Here is a 19812-nt window from a genome sequence, read left to right as displayed (position 1 = left end):
TCAATACTATTGCTCAGTTTACCTGTCTCTCTCTATGTGTAAGTCAGCATTTCTCTTGCAATGCCATGTACTTTTCAGATGGCCAGAAATGAGAGTCAGAATTCTCCTTTTCTGTTTCTTTCTAAAATGACTTGGTGATTGCATTTGAAGTTCTGTGATGTTAAATGAATTTGTGGAACACACAGAATTATAAATATGTTCACAATGAAGTGTGCATTTTTAGTGCAGTCTCAACATTTCTGTTATGTACTCATTGGGATATTGTAGGACGCATTGACCTATGAGGATGTGCATGTGAACTTTACCCATGAAGAGTGGGCTTTGCTGGATCCTTCCCAGAAGAGTCTCTATAAAGATGTGATGCTGGAAACCTACTGGAACCTCACTGCTGTAGGTAAGAATGTGAGTTTCCTTCACTTTGAAACTTAGGGGGAAAAGTCTTTAATGGAGATTGGTGATCCACTGGGATTTCGACTGGGAAAGTAGAAATGTGGTGAATAAGTAAGGCCTGGTTCTAAGGTTCACTGAAGATAATAACTCAAATTTTGCATAATTTCTAATAATATATCATACATTTTTCGATAATATATTTTAGGCTACAAATGGGAAGACCAGAATATTGAAGAATGTCATCAAAGTTCTAGAAGACATGGAAGGTAATTAATTTTCTTATGCAAGGTGATAGATTTGTATCTCTGAAGAAATTTTAATGTGCCCTGATATTTAATGAAAAGCAACAGTGTAAATACTTATAGCTTTGTGATGATTATTAAATTTTTACAGTATCAAGTACCTCAATTTCAGGTACCTGATCAGTGTTTGCAAGGTGGTCCTCTAAGAAATAAGACAAGGAAGCAATGCCTTAGTAGATGTCACCATATTAATCACAGTCCTCCGAGATCCATATTGTAGAGCTATCCATTTATTTTTATTCCATTCAAGTACTGTAAAGGCATTCACATTCATGGGAGGATTAGGGTGTGTCCAAGATCTTTTTAAAGCAAAGTTACCCTAGGCAAACTAATGTTACTCTTGAAGTGACCCACCATAGTGAGAGGGGCAGTTTATGACAGTCAAGAAGGGTGTTGTGGTAGAGAGACCTTAATCCCTGTACCATCTCTATGAAGAACAAATGTTCAACTGTGTGAATAGAATGTGAAATCCTTTTGTTCTTGTTCCATAAATAGGTATATGATGTGTCACTCTGGATCCAACTCATGTGATCCTAAGGGATATGGAAAGAAGCAATGTACCTCTCTCTCTCCCCCCCAAAATAGGAGATATGTAGTGGTTCCTGCTAAGAGAAGATATAGTGATTGTGATACAAGTGTTCAATTAATTGGATTTCCAAGTTCACTGGGAACACATCCACAAACACACGATGGAAAAGAACCTTGTGAGTACAGGGAATATGGAAATTCTTCTGTCTGCACTGGTTCATGTTGCACATGTAATGTGACTGACACTACTTGCAGTCAGTGTCCCAAAACTCTCAATCCTTCCAGTTCTCTTCAAAGTGGTGAAAAGACTCATTTAGGAAAAGGATGCTGTAAATGTGAGCCTTGTACAAAAGGCTTGACCCATCACAGATGTCTTCACACACACAGAAGGTTCCATACCGAAGAGGAACCCTGTGAGGGTAAACAATGTGACAAAACATTTAGATCTGATTCTTCTTTACATTTACACCAAAGAACACATTTGAAAATGGAACCTTACGAATATAATCAAGGTGATCAAGACTTTGCATGTCACAGTTATCTTCAAGTGCCCAGAATTCATACTGGAAAGAAACCGTATGAATGCCATCAATGTGGAAAAGCCTTTGCACGTCCCAGTGAACGTAAAATACACGAAAGAAGTCACACTGGAGAGAAACCCTATGAATGTAGTCAATGTGGTAAAACCTTTGCATATCCCAGTAGCCTTCAAAGGCATGAAAGAAATCATACTGTTGAGAAGCCCTTTGAATGTCATCAGTGTGGTAAGGCCTTTACACATAACAATCATCTTCAAAGGCATGAAAGAAGTCATTCTGGAGGGAAACGCTATGAATGTCACCAGTGCGGTAAAGTCTTTGCACATAACAGTCATCTTCAAAGGCATGAAAGAAGTCATACTGGAGAGAGACCCTTTGAATGTAATCAGTGTGGTATAGCATTTTCATCTCGCAGTAATCTTCTCAGTCATGAAAGAAGTCACGCTGGAGTGAAACCCTATGAATGTAATCATTGTGGTAAAGCCTTTGCACGTAAGAGTCATCTTCAATATCATGAAAAAATACATACTAGAGAAAAATCCTATGTACCTCGCAGAAGAGGTAAAGCTTTGCACAGACGCCTTCGTGTTGGAGGTGCCAGTCCCATGGGGTGTGCATCCAGACCGTCCGCAGTGGTGACGTGGAACCAGTCAGAACCTAGAAGAGAAGTTTGTACTGCAGATGGCAGAGCCAGTGAAGTGACCCAAGCTCTTTGGAGAGGCCCTGAAGATTGTGAGTGGGTCCCAGCCATTAGTAGTGGAGTTATTTATGCTGTCGGAGTTTCTTTTTCCTTCTTTCAGAATGTGACTGCTCTGATTCTTCCCTCTTGAAGGGGAAGGTATTTAATTTAAGTTTGATTTTTTTAAAAAGCCATAGTTGAAAGACTTTGAACTTTTAAAAGAGATCTTGGATTTTTAGTGAGATTGGATATTTTTAAAGAAAAATTTTAATGCATTTGAATTTGTAACGATTATGGGACTTTTATTAAAGTTATTTATGTTTTCAATATGAGATTTTGGGAATGAATAGAAAAGGGAAGGTTGTGGCTCAGTAGTGATGTGTTTGCATGATAAGCTGAGAACTGACCCACTGCACTGACTGATCTTATGTCAACTTCATGTACAAACTGGACTTACCTGACAGGAGGGACACTCGGTTGAGAAAATGCCTCTGTAAGATATGGCTATAAGGCATTTTTTTAAATGATTCATGGGGAAGGGTCCTGGGATCTATAAGAAAGCTGAACAAGCCATAGGGAGCAAGTCAGTAAGCAGCACCTCCTCCATGGCCTTTGCATAAGCTCCTGCATCTAGGTTCCTGCCCCAGTTAGGTTTCTGTCCTGACATCTTTTAAGATGAACAGCAATATTGAAGAGTAGGCTAAATAATCCTTCCCATATTGCTTTTCCATCATGGTGTTTCATTGCCAAAATTCTTACTAAGAAATCCTGTCTCAAAAAAATCAAAAATAACAGGGTTGTGGTCAGACAGGGCAGCAATGAAACACACTGGCTGTTCTTCCAGATGACAAAGTTTCAATTCCCATCACCCAGATGGAAGTTTACAACTTTCTGTAAGTCCTGTTCCACTGTATCCAACACACTCATAGAGACATACATACAAACAAAACACCTATGCATGTAAAATATAAACTATTCTTTTAAAAAAGAATATATCACATTGTGGAACTTTCTCTAACATAATCTGGACTCATCTCTACTCAAGTAAATCTTTTGTTGTCTTCTTTTACATCAGGAGAATGGTATTGACAATTATAATTCGAGGCCATGTCCAGAGTCCATTTACAGAGGGATAGAAATCATTTAATCCTTCAATGCTCAAACAGGGAATTTCATCACTATGAAGTGAGAGAAAGCAGAAGGAGTACTGGCACATCTTCATCTTCTGCACTATAACGACATATTTGGGAGTCAGGGATCTGCCTCAGTAGTAAAGCTGCTGTTGGGTATCCACGTTTGAATACTAGCATCCGCATCAGATGGCTTAGAACTACTTCTAAAGCCTTGTCCTGGAGATCTATTGCACTCTTCTGGCTTCCTTGGGCACCAGGTGTGCAAATGGTGCAAAGATAGATATGTATTTGTGTATGTGTATTTTCCATAGTTTTAAAAACACTTCATTTATGTGTTTTGTTTTTTTCCTAAAATTAAAATAAATTTGAGTGTATTTTTGGAACATGGTTCTGGGAAGGGAACTTTTGAAGAGAATTCCACATGCTTATGTTAACAATTCAAGAAAAGACAAGAGTCTTGAGACCTTAGTTTCTTCAAAACATGAAATTGTTCTTGGCATGTGTTTTTGTGTTCCTCCCAGGTGTAGTAGATAGGAGTGAGTTGACTTCAGATTGTACATTATTGCTTGCTGTTGTTACTCATTAAATGCTTAAACTATCATTGATATGCCCATATGGAAAGACATGTTTTGGCCCAGGTTACTTGTTTTTATCATTGTATACAGCTTGAACTCATGAGACCTTTCTTCCTCGTGTGACTTTTCTTTAACCTGCCAAATATAAATTGTCTCGGGCTCTGAATAAAGTTGGCTATTGTATGAGCCTTTAGTCTTCCACATTTATTGGCTTCATTCTCCCAGGTCCCACCATCTCTAGAGTGGTGAAAAGCTGTGCTTGCATAGGAAACAGACGTCGGCTACAAGATAAGAGAGTGAAGACCCTCGAAAAGGAAGTGAGTGAGAACAAGGTAGCAGAAACCAGGGAAGGCTTTGCCTTATGTCTAACCAGTCCATCAGTTTTTAGAGTAAGGAAGAGCACAAATGTTAAAACTGCAACTATTAAATCGCTTGCAAATGTTTATGATTGTTATTCCTGTTTACACAAGAAGGAATTTTAGATGAAGCAAAATGGGACAGAGTCCAAAAGTTCATTGAAAAGGCATATTAATAAGTGGGAAAGATCCCTGTGCAATTTTTAGTCGCTTGATTATTAACTGGGACTGACATCAAAATAATTAAGGAAGAATGGGAGAATATTGTACATGAAGGAGTGATGGTGAATTACTTGAATGAATATAATCTTTATGATCAAACCTTAAAAGTGGTAAAAGAAGCAAAAAGCTGATTTTCCTTGTTCAGTGAAAATAGCATCACCAGCATCTATGTAGGCGACAGTTCCTTTAGCTCCCTTACTGGGGCCGTCTTTACATCCATGTCGTCCATTTTCTGAAAATGACCTGTAGCATGGGGTGTGTTATTTGCTCATTAACCAAATTTTGAATTATCCATTTTGATGAGGACTTAGGAGCATATGTGGGAAAGCTTAACTTCCTTCACCAATTCCTTCCTGGCCTCATGAGTTGTAATTGGTATGTCCAGTGCAAATCAGCAAAATCTAAAAGTTACAACTGTTAAATTCAGACCAAAAAGGCATTATGTAACATATGGCTCCTTTGTTGACTTTAAACATACTCACTTCTCCACTAAATTGTCATCTACAGATCATATAGCATAAGATAAACCTGTGAAATGGATTTATTTACATCATAAAGGCCATAAAGCTAACTGGCCAATAGGAGATTTACAGCCAGGTTTCCTCATGCCCACAGGCATTCCTAAATATTGGTCTTCAATAGTTTTGGATTTAAAAAATTGCTTTTATACTGTATGTATTCTTCCTGATGATAATATGCATTTTGCCTTTTCCCTTCACTCAATCGTAAAGAGCCGGTGCTCCAATGTCAGTGGATTCCATTACCTCAAGGCATGACAAACTCCTTACTATGAATGAATACTATATAGGAAAGGTGTTGGAGCCTGTGAGGAAGGCTTTACTTTAGCCTAATGTCACTCAATATATAGATGATATCCTATTTGCCTGCTCCAAGGAGGAAGAGCTATAATTCATAGATGACATGACTCAGGATATACCAAAGTGGAGTTATTATTGCGCTGAAATGGTACAAAGATCAGACACTGTACAATATTTGGGGAAATTAGTTACTAGAATAACTGTTAAACCACACAAAAAAAGTCATCCATTGGACAAGACTATTTATTTATTTGTTTGTTTTGTTTTTCGAGACAGGGTATCTCTGTAGTTTTGGAGCCTGTCCTGGAACTAGCTCTTGTAGACCAGACTGGCCTTGAACTCACAGAGATCCCCCTGCCTCTGTCTCCCGAGTGCTGGGATTAAAGGCGTGTGCCATCCAGACAAGATAATTTAAAAGCACTCAATGACTTTCAGAAATTATTAGGGCACATTAATTGACTGTGTTATCCTTTAGGAGTACCCAATGATGCACTAACTATTTAAAACTAGAGGAGAGGCAGCATTGGATAGTCCTCACACATTATCTTCCGAAGCAAAGGAAGAACTACAGATACCTGAATCTGGAATAACAGAGACGTGTGTCATGTGGATTTTCTTTCTTTCTTTTCTTTTTTTTTTTTAAATATTTATTTTTTATTTATTTATTATGTGTACAATGTTCGGTCTGTGTGTATGCCTGCAGGCCAGAAGACCTCATTATAGATGGTTGTGAGCCACCATGTGGTTGCTGGGAATTGAACTCAGGACCTTTGGAAGAGCAGGCAATGCTCTTAACCACTGAGCCATCTCTCCAGCCCCTCTTTTTTTTTTTTAAAGATGTATTTATTTATTAAGCATACAATGTACTGCTGGCAAGGAAGGCACCAGGTCTCATTACAGATGGTTGTGAGCCACCATGTGGTTGCTGGGAATTGAACTCGGGACCTCTGGAAGAGCAGCCAGTGCTCTTACCCTCTGAGCCATCTCTTCAGCCCCTGTCATGTGGATTTTCACTCCCTTTAAAATTACTTATTCTTCCCACTAATTTGTCTCCTACAGGTATTATAGCACCAAAGAATGAGCCTTTAGAATGGATTTGTTTACACCAAAAGGGGTAAAAATATACTACCAGCTTTCCTTACTCTTCTTGATCAGGACCTGATATTACCTGATATTATATGGATTTGATCTTTGCTGTATTATATTATTTTTAACTAACAATCAGTGCATAAACATGTTAGAGAACTCTATGGACTTTCACATTATTTGCAGATTACTGTGGAAGGCTAGGAAATTATTATCCAGCTGTCAAGCTATAATATTTTTTCACATGACCTGAATTTGTGATTACAAAAAATGTCCAAACCTCTTTCATTCTAGAGGCAGAACCATTTTATCGATGGCTCATCTAATGGATTAGCAAGGATTCATAGTCCAGAAATTCATTAGTCTATTAATACTTCTTTTTCTAGAGCTCAACATGTGGAACCAGCTGTTTTGATTGATGTATTCCAGTTCATTTATAAACCTTTAAATATTGTTTCAGGTTCTGCTTATGTTGGATTATTTCCAGCAATAGGAGCTGCTTTAATTCTATCTTCATTTGCTATTATTCTCCCATTACTACAGGAACTACAACTTGTGGTTAAAACCAGTACATATCCTTTGTTACTCATACTCAAACCTCCCTGTGTTTTTATTGCTAAGGAAATAAGTGAGCAGATGCATGAACCTGCCTTGTTTTTCTTCTCCAGAACAGGTACATAAGCACCTACACACTAAAGCTAATTGACTTCATATACAGTGCCCTATCCCACGTATAGAAGTGAGATAAATTGTGCAGGAATATCTGATTGATTTTTTTTACACTAGTAGAGTCATATAGCTTGAATTAAGTTAAAACCACTAGTGAATTATAATAAATGACTGTCTTGAATCCTTTGCTCTTGAACCTTGGATGCCCTACCTGCTTGTATTTGTTTATATCTATTCTAAATTTCTTTGGGCTGTACATCAATCCTCAAGAGAATGCTTCTGTAGTAGGCTCTACTCTTATCAAAACCTTCACTATTATGGGAGTTTCTACTGCTAGACAACTTGCAATGGAATAGCTTATACTAATAATGTATTTTAATAACTGTAAAGTATTAATCATATTACAGGCATTCCTTAAAATTCTCAAGGCCAGAATATAATTAAAAGAGCAAATAGCATGTTAAAACAATTCACTTAAAAAATTTAAAAAGGGAAAGTATCAAGAGGTACTTTTAAGTTTTAAAATTAACCTACAGGTTGTATATGTTTTAGAGCTCAAAATCATTTCTGTGCAGAGCACTCTGAACTGTTTTGAGCTAGATCTGTGTGGTTTAAACAGTTTGAGACTTGGAAGTCCAGTTGGCTGAAAAATTGGGAATAGACATGCATCTGTCATTGCAGATAGATCCACTGAAACATTATGGATTTCTGTTCAGCTCCTCCTTTCAGGGACCATCAAGGCCAGCTGCACATGGTGAGAAGAGCCTGGAAGTCACAGGAAAGATAATGGGGAATAGGAGATATGAACCATATCATCAGAACTCTATTCAACTCACCTGGGGCCATGGTAAGACCCTATACACCAAGGGAGAAGCTGTTCTACAAACACGCAGAGCTCTGCTCTATGTGACCTGCAAACCTTTTTCTGGCACTGTAGTTGATTTGACCCATGCATTTGCAGTGAGTACCACTGAGTACATGTATTGATCTAACATTACTCATCCTTTTTAGCTTCACACTGGATTGTTTGGATCCAGCTCCTGTTATCAATACCAGTGGCTCTGTGCTGATGACTAAGTGGGCCTTGGGACCATAAGAGACTCATTCATCCATCTGAGGAAAGAACTGTATTTAATTTTTTCCTTGGGATTTGAATCACTTCCCATTTGCATAAGATGTCATAACATTAGCATTAAAGGCAAACGTGGGCTTGTGTTCTGTGAGATACCAGGACTACTCATCATATGGATCTCTTCAAGCTATTTGCTAGATTTTTTTTTTATCAATATGCTAATATAACCAATACTCCTTGAAATAGTTTGGATTTCTGTTCTTGGTGATAGACAATTCTTTCACAACTTCAATATTATTTATTACATTTATAATTTGCTTGTGATAGGACACTCATGTATCAAATGACAGTTACATTTATATACATCATCTTAAAACTACTCTGGATATCCTGTGTTTAAAAACATAAAAAAAAGGGGGGGGGGAATCTGTTGGAACACAATCTAAGAATGAAATCCTATGAGGAGATTTCTCAGTGCTTATGAGAAAACCACAAGAAAACAAGACAAGATTCTTTTTTTTTATTTTTGTTTTTTGTTTTTGTTTTTGTTTTCTTGAGACAGGGTTTCACTGTAGTTTTGGAGCCTGTCCTGGAACTAGCTCTTGTAGACCAGGCTGGCCTCGAACTCAGCAATCCCAAGTGCTGGGATTAAAAGCGTGTGCCACCACCGCCCGGCTTAAGACAAGATTCTTATGACCTCAGTTTCTTAAAAAACTTGGACTTGTTCTTGGAATGTGTTTTCATTCTCCTCTTGTTTGTAGCATACAAGAGTTAATTTACTTCAGATTACTCATTGCTTGCTCATATCATTCAATTAAATATTTATACTTTACATGCCTCTATGGGGGCCAGGCTGTGATGGCTCACACCTTTAGTCTCAGTACTTGGGAGGCAGAGGCGGGCAGATATCTGTGAGTTCAAAGTCAGTCTGTTCTGAATTTTGCAGGAAAATGGATGGAGCTCCAGTGCTGAAGGGACCTGAGAGGTGAGTCAGTGGCCACAAGCCCGGACAGCCAGGCGCCCCACTCTCTGGGACCTTACCAGTGGGACAGAACCTGGGGCCCCTCCCCAACTTCCTGGCTTTTCTGACCAGCCAGCGGGGAGTGTTCCTGCTGCTGGGCTTTCCCCTAAGCCACCCTGCCTCCAAGCCCACCTTTTCACCTGCAAGGTCTTTGGAACCCTGCAACAGAGCTTGCTCCAATACTGAAGGGACCTAAGAGAGGGCAGATCAAGAAAAACTCCTAAGACAGCCACAGAAAGATTGGACCAAGATGCCAAAACACTGCTGGCATCATTTGAAGGAAAATATGGGTAGGTGCCAATGCAAGAATTCTTCCAACATCTTAAAAAGCAACATGGTAACACCAGAACCTAGCGGACACACAACAGGAAGACTTGATCATCCTAACCCAGCAGAAGTAGAGAAAGCAAATTAAACGTAACTTTATGAAAATGATGGAGACCTTTAGAGAGGAAGTGAAAAACTCCCTTAAAGAAATGGAAGAGAAGACAAACAAAAGAATATACCATCTTCTCAGCACCTCATGGAACCTTCTTGAAAACTGATCACATACTTGGTAAAAAAGCAAACATCCACAGATACAAAAAAAAAAAAAAATTGGAGTAACCACCTGTGTCTTATTGGATCACCATGGAGTAAAGTTAGAATTTAAGAACAATACTACCCCCCAGAGAGCCCACAAACTCGTGGAATCTGAACAGTCAACTACAGAACCACCCCTGGGTCAAGGAAGAAATAAATAAATCAAAGTCTTCCTGAATTCAATGAAAATGAAGACACAACATATCCAAACCTATGGGACACTATGAAAGTGCTAAGAGGAAAGTTTATAGCACTAAGTGCCCACATCTAGAAAATGGAGAAAACTCACACTAGTGAATTAACAGCACACCTGAAAGCTCTAGGAAAAAAAAAAGAAGCAAATATACCAAAATTAAATCAAGACTGGGCGAGCTATTTAAATAGACCTATAAGTCACGAGGAGATAGAAGCTGTCAACCACAAAAAGCCCAGGGCCGAATGGTTTTAGTGCAGAATTCTACCAGAACTTCCAAGAAGAGCTAATACCTATACTCCTTAATGTGTTCCATATAATAGAAACAGAAGAGTCATTGCCAAAGTCTTTTTATGAAGCTACATTTACCCTGATACCAAAACCTTATAAAGACGCAACCAAGAAAGAGTATTACAGACCAATCTCACTCATGAACATCGATGCAAAAATTTTCAATAAAATAGTGGCAAACCGAATCCAAGGACATATCAAAAAAACATCCATTATGATCAAGTAGGCTTTATCCTAGAGATGCAGGGCTGGTTCAACATATGAAAATCTATCAATGTAATCCACCATATAACTAAACTGAAAGAAAAACCATATGATCACTTCATTAGATGCTGAAAAAGCATTTGACAAAATTCAACACCCCTTTATGATAAAGGTCTTGGAGAGATTAGGGATACAAGGGTCATACCTAAATATAATAAAAGCTATTTATAGCAAGCTGACAGCTAACATCAAATTAAAGGGAGAGAAACTCAAAGCCATCCCACTAAAATCAGGAACACGACAAGGCTGTCCACTCACTCCTTACCTCTTTAATATAGTGCCTGAAGTCTAACAATAGCAATAAGACAACATAAGGGGATCAAGGGGATTCAAATTGCAAAGGAAGATGTTAAACTTTCGTTATTTGCAGATGATATGATAGTATACATAACGACCCCAAAAACTCTACCAGAGAACTCCTACAGCTGATAAATAACTTAAGTGATGTGGCAGGATACAAGATAAACTCAAAAAAAATCTGTAGCCCTCCCATACACAAAGGATAAAGAAGCTGAGAGGGAAATCAGAGAAACATCACCTTTCACAATAGCTACAAATCACATAAAATATCTGGGGGTAACACTAAGAAAGGATGTGAAAGACCTATTTGATAAGAACTTTGAAGAAAGAAATTGAAGAAGATACCAGAAAATGGAAAGATCTCCCATGTTCTTGGATAGGAAGGATCAACATAGTAAAAATGGCAATCTTACTGAAGACAGTCTATAGAGTCAATGCAATCCCCATCAAAATCCCAACACAATTCTTCACAGACCTTAAAAGAACAATAATCAACGTCATATGAAAAAATCAAAAACCCAGGATAGCCAAAACAATCCTGTACAATAAAGGAACTTACAGAGGCATTACCTAATCCTTGACATCAAGCTCTATTACAGAGCTACAGTAATGAAAACAGCTTGGTATTGGCATAAAGACAGAGAAGTTGACCAATGGAATAGAATTGAAGACCTGGACATTAATCTACACACCTATGAACACCTGATATTTGACAAAGAAGCAAAAAAGATACAATGGAAAAAGGAATGCATCTTCAACAAATTTTGCTGGCATAACTGGATGTCAACATGTAGAAGAATGAAAATAGATCCATTTCTGTCGCCATGCACAAAACTCGAGTCCAAATGGATTAAAGACCTCAATATAATTCTGACCACACTGAACCTGATAGAGGAGAAAGTGGGAAGTAATCGTAAATGCATGGGCACAGAAAACCATTTCCTAAATGTAACCCCAGTAGCACAGACAATAAGAGCAATAATAAATAAATGGGACCTCCTGAAACTGAGAAGCTTCTGTAAAGCAAAGGACACAGTCAGTAAGACAAAAAGCCAGCCTACTGAATGGGAAAAGATTTTCAGCCGGGCGGTGGTGGCGCACGCCTTTAATCCCAGCACTCGGGAGGCAGAGGCAGGCGGATCTCTGTGAGTTCGAGGCCAGCCTAGTCTACAAGAGCTAGTTCCAGGACAGGAACCAAAAGCTACGGAGAAACCCTGTCTCTAAAAAATCCGAAAAAAAAAAGTAAATAAAAAATAAAAAAAATAAAAAGCTACACAACATACCTATCTTAAAGGTTTTTTGAGATGGACTCTCACTATGCAACACTAGCTGTTTTAGAACATTCTAACAACTGTTTGGAAAGAATAAAGAGATCAAGAGAACCTAAGAGAAAACTTAGAAATAAAGACACAATTAATATAATCAAGTTTGACACATGAGGCCAGCGAGTCTGGCATTATTAACACACGTGACTGAACCACCCTGGAATCCACATGCAAATACGTTAATGACACAGACTTTACACTCAGCACAGATGAACTGCAGACGGACCCCAAACCGGAATGTTCAGTGCCAAGTGCAGAACTTCTGGGCTCTGCCAGTTACCGAATCTGCCATTGCACAGCAAAGATGACAGATGCTCGGACGCGTGCACAGCATGGTGACGTCAGCGATGAGAACAAATCACACAATGGACCTGTCCCCTGTTCTGCGCAGCCGCAGACGGCAGATGTTCGGAGTGCACAGGACCCCGGAGCTGCGGGCACAGCGGGGACCTCGGGGACCTCAGGTGACCACACGGGCGCCGCGTCCGCCGCCGGTGCCCACAGCCCCGGGAGGACCCCACACCGGCTCCTGCGGCTCCTCCCGCGTGGGGACGGCGGCCCTCGCTCACCATGGCGGGTTCCGAGCTCGCCCCGCTCTCCCCACAGCTCCCGACCGCGGGTCACAGCACGGCACAAAGAACACGGGAGACTCCCTCACTCCCGGAGTCGCGAGCCTACAGCATGGCGGACCGGAAGTGCCCACCCCATTCTGACTGGCAGCGCGCCTGGGAGCCCTGATTGGCTAGTGTGATCTGAGCGACAGGAGCAGCTCCCTTGGGGACCTGGTACTGTAAAGGGGCTCAGCACAGGGTTTCCCAGCCCTGGCGTCCACCCCTGGCACAGTACTGCCCCAGGCCTCCAGACACTGGCGTTGCAGCAGAACGTATAAGATCTTCGTATTATGTAACAGTCCCAACGCTGTTACAGTGTCTCAAGTTTCTTCGGAAAATCAAGGCAATGCCTTGAATGTGGCGTCTTGTAAAATCAAAACACAAAGTAAATATGTCCTGTGAGCTGTCCCCTGATTGCACACTGCACACTGTGGTGTGTGCACAAGCATATACCCCACTCGCCCACCTATAACTCCTGCAAGCTATCCTGATTTGAGACATATGCACTGAGACACAAGAACACCCCCCCACACACAAATAAATGTCAGTTAGAATATGAAGATAAACAGAAGAAGCGGTGCTATCATGTAAGCTGTAGCCCACCCACAGTGAGGTCAGACTTCAGATAAAACCTTTCCCCAGTACATCAGTCGGAGAGGGCACCAGGGCCTTGTACTCACAGGAAAATACTAAGAGAAGCAGGGAAGTTAATCACAGAGAGGCGTCTCCTCAATGGAGGAGATAAATCAAACACCTGCAGTCTTCAGAAGACAGAAAGTGGATTTTGTTAACGACCTGCTGGCCTTTCTGCTATCCATGGAGGCAGACCTCACCCATCTTTTGCTATAGAGAGAGTCCTCACCCAGATTCCCCAGAATGATTATTCCAGACACGTCTTTCCCTGAACCACCATTCGTCTTTAAGGGAGATGTCACATGTGCTCTGGCCTGCTACTCACGCTTGGTCAGAGACCGTGGTGGATTCTGGGCCCTATGAACTACAGATCCTACCCTCGTGGTCACATGTACTTTATCAAAGACTTTCTATGTAGTGACAGCGTAAACTTTACTGTGAACCTGTATTGGGCTGATTGAACTCATTATACCCTGGACATTTTTTCCAAAAATGTATTTTCAAATATGGTGATAAAGATCTGCTGGCATTAAACTCGGCACATTGAACTTGCAGAGATCCTCCTGCCTCTGCCTCTGGAGTGGTTGGATTAAAGATATGGAGTTCCTCGGCCATCTGGAAAAAGAAGATTTCTGGTTTAAGTTGACTCTGTTTTCTTTCTCTAAAATGATTGTTTCATCTATAGTGATCTTCACCTCTACACATGTCTGCGTACCAGGTACAAGCTCAGTGTCCCGGGAGGCCTGGTCAGCAGTCACAGACCCTGGAACTGGAGTTACACCACGGCTGAAAGTTGCCATGTCATCCTGGGCATCAAACCTGGGTCCTCTGGGAGAGCAGCTTGTGCTCCTAACTGCTGAGCTGTCACTCCAGACCAAGTTCTCCATTCTCGACAATGTTCCCTGTCCTAGGTCACTAGGGGTCAGACTCCTGTTGACCGTTAAAGAGAGGACTCCTCCTGCCTCCAGCGTGCATGAGCTCCCTATTTGGTTATTGTATAAAACAAAGTGGTCAGCCCTAAAATAACGCAGGCACACTACAAAAGCAGGGTTAGCAGGCTGCATTGATAATTGTGCATATTTATTCATACATAAGTAACAATATAAAGAAAAGAGACAATCAATTTGACATTTGGGAGGCAGAGAAGGAGACGGAGGGAGAGAGCAAAGGATGGGATGGAAGGAGGAAAGGGAAGGAGAAAAGTGACACAGTTACATTTTAATGAAGATGAATAAAAATAAAATTCAAATTAAATAGAAGAATGGATCTCTACAACAATGTCAGTATCCCACGCCAGCCAGCAGTCAGAGCTGTGTAGAATGACCTCTTTCTGGTGTGGCAGGGAAGTCATGGAGGTTTCCTCCGAGCCAGTCTGTTCTGAGGTTACACTAGCGCAACAGAGACGTTCATCTCAGAACGGCATCCGCAGTGACTGGTGGAGACTTGGCCTTGATGCTTTCTGCGTTCTGCTCTTTGTCCTTTGTATTTGTGAGAATCCGGGCATTGCTACCTCGATCTCTATATCGTGTACTGTGATTAGCAGGCAGCCTTGGCTCCTAAGCAGTCTCCTTTCCCAGAATCCTTTACTAGATGTTCACTTCAGATTTTATGGTTCAGGCTGCGCACTGCGAAAGCATTTCTGTCCTTGATTTTTATATTATGCATTCGTTCCTGCATGGCGTTGAGCTAAGACTGCCTGAACCCTCTCTGCTTTTACAATGTGGCCATGTCCAGAGGTGGACCTGCTATGTGGGAATCCTTAGGTCTAGGCAGACCTCCACATGAATGTGTCCATGACTCCTTTGCTGAGGAAAAGCATAGCTTTGCGAGTGAGTTCCAGGCTGTCCCCCTCCTCTGCAGGGATGACTTCTCAGGCCTTGTGTCTTGGCTGTGTTTGTCTTCACACTCGGGGACAAGGGAACCAAGGAAGCTGGCTAACAGCAGCGCTGACAAACAGCACCTCCATGTCTGCTCATGGTCGCCCACAGTTTCCATTGGTATTCGCTTGTCCACTGTTTCAGGGAGGGACACATCTGTGAGTGTGAGGCCAACCTGAACTACATAGTGAGTTCCAGGCCACCTGGTTATCCACAGTGAAAACCTGTCTCAAAAAAAGAAACAACAACACCCAAAACCCTTAAAGAACCTGGGTGGTAGTGGCTCAAGCCTTTAATCCCAGCATTTAATACGTAAAGGAGTTTGATCTCTGTTAGTTCAAGGCCAGCCTGGTCTACAAAGCAGGTGCAACATCAGCCAAGGCTACACATGTCAAAAAAAAATCTTGAATTAATAGATATGCTTACTTTAATTTTTTTTTTTTTTTTTTTTTTTTGGTTTTTCGAGACAGGGTTTCTCTGTGGTTTTGGAGCCAGTCCTGGAACTAGCTCTTGTAGACCAGGCTGGTCTCGAACTCACAGAGATCCGCCTGCCTCTGCCTCCCGAGTGCTGGGATTAAAGGCTTGCACCACCACCGCCCGGCTTAAATATTTTTTTTTTGATTCAGGTTCTCTCCATGTATGCCCAACACAGGCACTGAAGGTAGCTTGAGTTCTCTGTAACAGCAGTGCGTGCTCCTAACAGCTGAGCCACCATCCAGCCAAAATGACATGTATTAAACCTCTGCAGTTTTAAATCAACAAGTTTACCTTTGCAGGCATTTAAAAGTTGATTCTTTTATCATCATAAAAGCATTCAAATAATTATAAGGATCATTTATATGAGAAAAATAAATTCACATGATATACAGGTTATATTTAAGAACTACATCTAAAAGAGTAAATTCCCTATGACAAGGAATTCCTATTTGTCACCTACATCCCTTACATATTTCTTTTTATTTTTAAGACCAGGTCTCACTGTGCAGTCCTCTCTGGACTCACTGTGCAGTCCTCTCTGGACTCACTGTGCAGTCCTCTCTGGACTCATAGTCACAGATTCATTTGCCCCTGCCCCACAAGGGTTGAGATAAAATCATAAGTCACCATACCAGGCCATATTTATAAACTTTATGTAGCATCTACACTAAATATCACAAGCTGATTGATAGATAAATAGAACACAATGTCTTCTAGACCTCAAGTAAATGTATCTCATTCATAACAGCCTTCTTTTTAATATTGTCTCAACAGTCTTTCATAGGTTTTTTCAATTTTTTTATTGAGCTTTATTTTAGATGTTTGTTTGTACATTCCTGCATGAATATATAGGCTTGCTTCCATCTCTGCGACCAGAAAGGCTCAGGTCTGTTGGAGTTATAGGCATGTGAGCCAACCAAACTGTATGATGGGAGCCAGGATGGGTGCTCTGCAAGAGCAGCACACAGTCTTGACAGCTGAGCTGTCTCTGCAGCACTGCACGTGTCTGAAGCTGAGCCAGTGCCACGAGAAGACGCTTTTACTTACCTTTACTTGTCCCTGTTTTTTTTTTTTTTTCTTTTTTTTTTCTCTTTGAGACAGGGTTTCTCTGTGGGATCATCTGGCTGTCCTGGAACTAGCTCTGTAGACCAGGCCGGCCTAGAACTCACAGAGATCCGTCTGCCTCTGCGTGCTGAGTGCTGGGATTGAAGGCATACACCACCATCACCCATTTAACTTTACTTTTCTAATGTTGAAAACATGGCAGCCAAAGCACACCTACTCAATGCACCCTTCAAAAGGACAAGAGTCACTATAGAATTCCTGGTCTTGGTCATCATGGCTGTCTTCGTGTTCACAAGTAAGATGATGTGAACAAACGTAAGCTGTTGACAGACGTTTCTGTCCTGCCTGGTCCCGCAGCTGTTCAGTCCCAAAGAAGCACACAGATGTCTATATTAATTATATACTGGTTGTCCTATTAGCTCAGGCTTCTTATTAACTCTTACATCTTACATTAGCCCATATTCTTGTCTGTGTTAGGCTCTCTTAAGTGAGACACACTTGCCTGTAGCAAATAGAGCCCACCTGAGAAAATGCTGCTACCAAGAAGCCATGTTTAACTCTGTTCTTTTGTATGTAGAATTATTCCCCAGTTTCTCAGGGTTTTTTCTGTTTTCGTTTTTTTTTTTTTTTTTTTTTTTTGGAGCCTGTCCTGGCCTCGAACTCCCAGAGATCTGCCTGCCTCTGCCTCCCGAGTGCTGGGATTAAAGGCGTGTACTGCCCGGCAGTTTCTCAGGTTTTATGTGCATGTAGTTGTTCACGTTGGTGCCAATTGTAGACAGAAGTTTCTGTCCTACCCAATCCCACAGCCATTCTGCTCCAAAGAAACACACAGAGGTTATGTTTTGGAAAAAAAAAAAGAAAAAGAAAAGAAAATCGGGGTGGGGAGAAGTGCTATGGGACAATGGTCTTGTACCCTGTAAGGATTTGTCAGTTATATTGTTTTAATAAAATGCTGGAAGCAGAGGCAGTGTGGTGAGAACAGGAGGATTCTGGGAAAAGGAAAGTGTCTGCAGGCCTCACCCAGATACAGAGGAAACAAGAATGCCTCACTGATAAAAGTTGCCAAGCCCCGTAGCTATGACAGACAAGAATGTCGGCTGTAAGAGTTAATAAGAAGCCTGAGCTAATAGGCCAACCAGTTTACAGTTAATGTAGACCTCTGTGTGTTTCTTTGAGGACAAATGGCTGTAGGGTTGGGCAGAACAGAAAACTCTGTCAAGAATAAGATTATGCTTTAAAGCTGCCAGCTGCTCAGAGAGTTCAAAGTGAAGATTTTTGGCCCCATCAGGGTCACCTGGGAAGGGAAAGCCATCTTCAGTCACCTATCACCCTGTGCATTCCAATCTTTTAAAGAATTGTTTACATGCTGTGACAATATTCCACATGCACCTCTAACCCATCCAGGGGCTGTCAATGACTCTAATCAGCACTAGCGTGTGACTGCTTCTGCCATTTTCCAAGTTCATGTACAAATGAGATACCCTTGGAAAACTAGATTACCTTGGTTTCTGAGCCCACTCAGACAGAAATCAGCAAGGGATACCTGGGAGGGGGCACAAGGTCATAGGAAATGGCAGATTAAGAGAAATGAAGACAGAAACATAGGTCTGTCCTAGGTAGAGGACCGAAAGTAAAAACCAATCAGCATCCATACTAAATACATTCAGAAGGCAGAAGAAAGGGCAGTCCAATCAGCTGACCACCTCCCTGCACTGTCCTTGGGAGGATGCTCAAGCAGTTGTGTTATCTCGTTCAGCTAAACAACTTCTAATCTCTAGCAAGGAGTGCCTCTGGCTGGCGTATGCCAGTTCAGGTCTTACTAAAAAAATGTGCTCTTTCATCTGGGCAAAAATACTCTTTCTAGGGCTGGAGAGATGGCTCAAAGATTAAGAGCACTGGCTGCTCTTCCAAAGATCATGAGTTCAATTCCCAGCAACCACACCGTGGCTCACAACCATCTGTAATGGGATCTAGTGTCCTCTTCTGGTGTATAGGCACACATATAGGCAGAACACTATGCACACTAAATAAATAAATCATTAAAAAAATACTCTTTCTACAGACGAACACAGACATTACTCACAGCCCTCAAGGTTACTGGAAAAAGCAGAGCAGGCAAACGAACTTAAATGACTTCTTTTTTTTTTCTTTTTATTAAAAATTTCCACCTCCTCCCCTCCCCCCCCCCCCAGTCCAAAGAGCAGTCAGGGTTCCCTGCCCAGTGGGAAGTCCATGGTCTTCCCCCCTCCATCCAGGTCTAGGTAGGGGAGCATCCAAACAGACTAGGCTCCCACAAAGCCAGTACATGCACTAGAATCAAAACTCAGTGCCACTGTCCTTAGCTTCTCAGAAAGCCCTCATTGTCAGCCACATTTAGAGAGTCCAGTTTGATCACATGCTCCATCAGTACCAGTCCAGCTGGTCTTAGTGAGCTCCCCTTAAATGACTTCTTTAAGTCAGAAATGACTCCAGATGAAAACTGAGTCACACATGGGCTCCCACACCTGAGCCAGAAATCATGTAGTGTGCCAGACTGAACACGGCAGTCACGCATTAGCACGGCTTTAAGGATTCCTCAGTGGAAGGCCTGCAGCAGGACACGGGATGGAATTCCTCCCCACAGCAGTGGAGCACAGCAGTAACGCAGCAGGGCACGGGATGGAATTCCTCCCCACAGCAGTGGAGCACAGCAGTAACGCAGCAGGGCACGGGATGGAATTCCTCCCCACTGCAGTGGAGCACAGCAGTAACGCAGCTGGACACGGGCTCTTCCTGCCATTGCCACGGCTGTGAGCCGCTGCGTC

At 41.5% G+C, this 19812-nt stretch overlaps 1 protein-coding gene across 3 annotated transcripts in view; it reads left to right on the top strand.

Annotated features, from left to right (window-relative positions):
* LOC130875422 (zinc finger protein 431-like) overlaps window positions 1-19812 on the top strand; it is a 58011-nt gene that overhangs the window by 15361 nt on the left and 22838 nt on the right. For 2 of the 3 annotated variants that reach the window (XM_057771178.1, XM_057771179.1), the window contains exons 2-4: window positions 268-394; window positions 596-656; window positions 1188-4326. The exons of the other annotated variant lie outside the window; for it this stretch is intronic. In XM_057771178.1, coding sequence (XP_057627161.1) covers window positions 268-394; window positions 596-656; window positions 1188-2589 — 1590 coding nt within the window. In that variant the 3' untranslated portion in view covers window positions 2590-4326. Of the gene's footprint in view, window positions 1-267; window positions 395-595; window positions 657-1187; window positions 4327-19812 lie in introns of those variants that run through there. 3 annotated transcript variants of the gene reach the window in all.

Source organism: Chionomys nivalis, chromosome 6 (assembly GCF_950005125.1).
Source record: "Chionomys nivalis chromosome 6, mChiNiv1.1, whole genome shotgun sequence".
Lineage (NCBI taxonomy): Eukaryota > Metazoa > Chordata > Mammalia > Rodentia > Cricetidae > Chionomys > Chionomys nivalis.
Note: the sequence above shows the minus strand (reverse complement) of the source record. Positions and strands in the feature narration are given on the sequence as shown.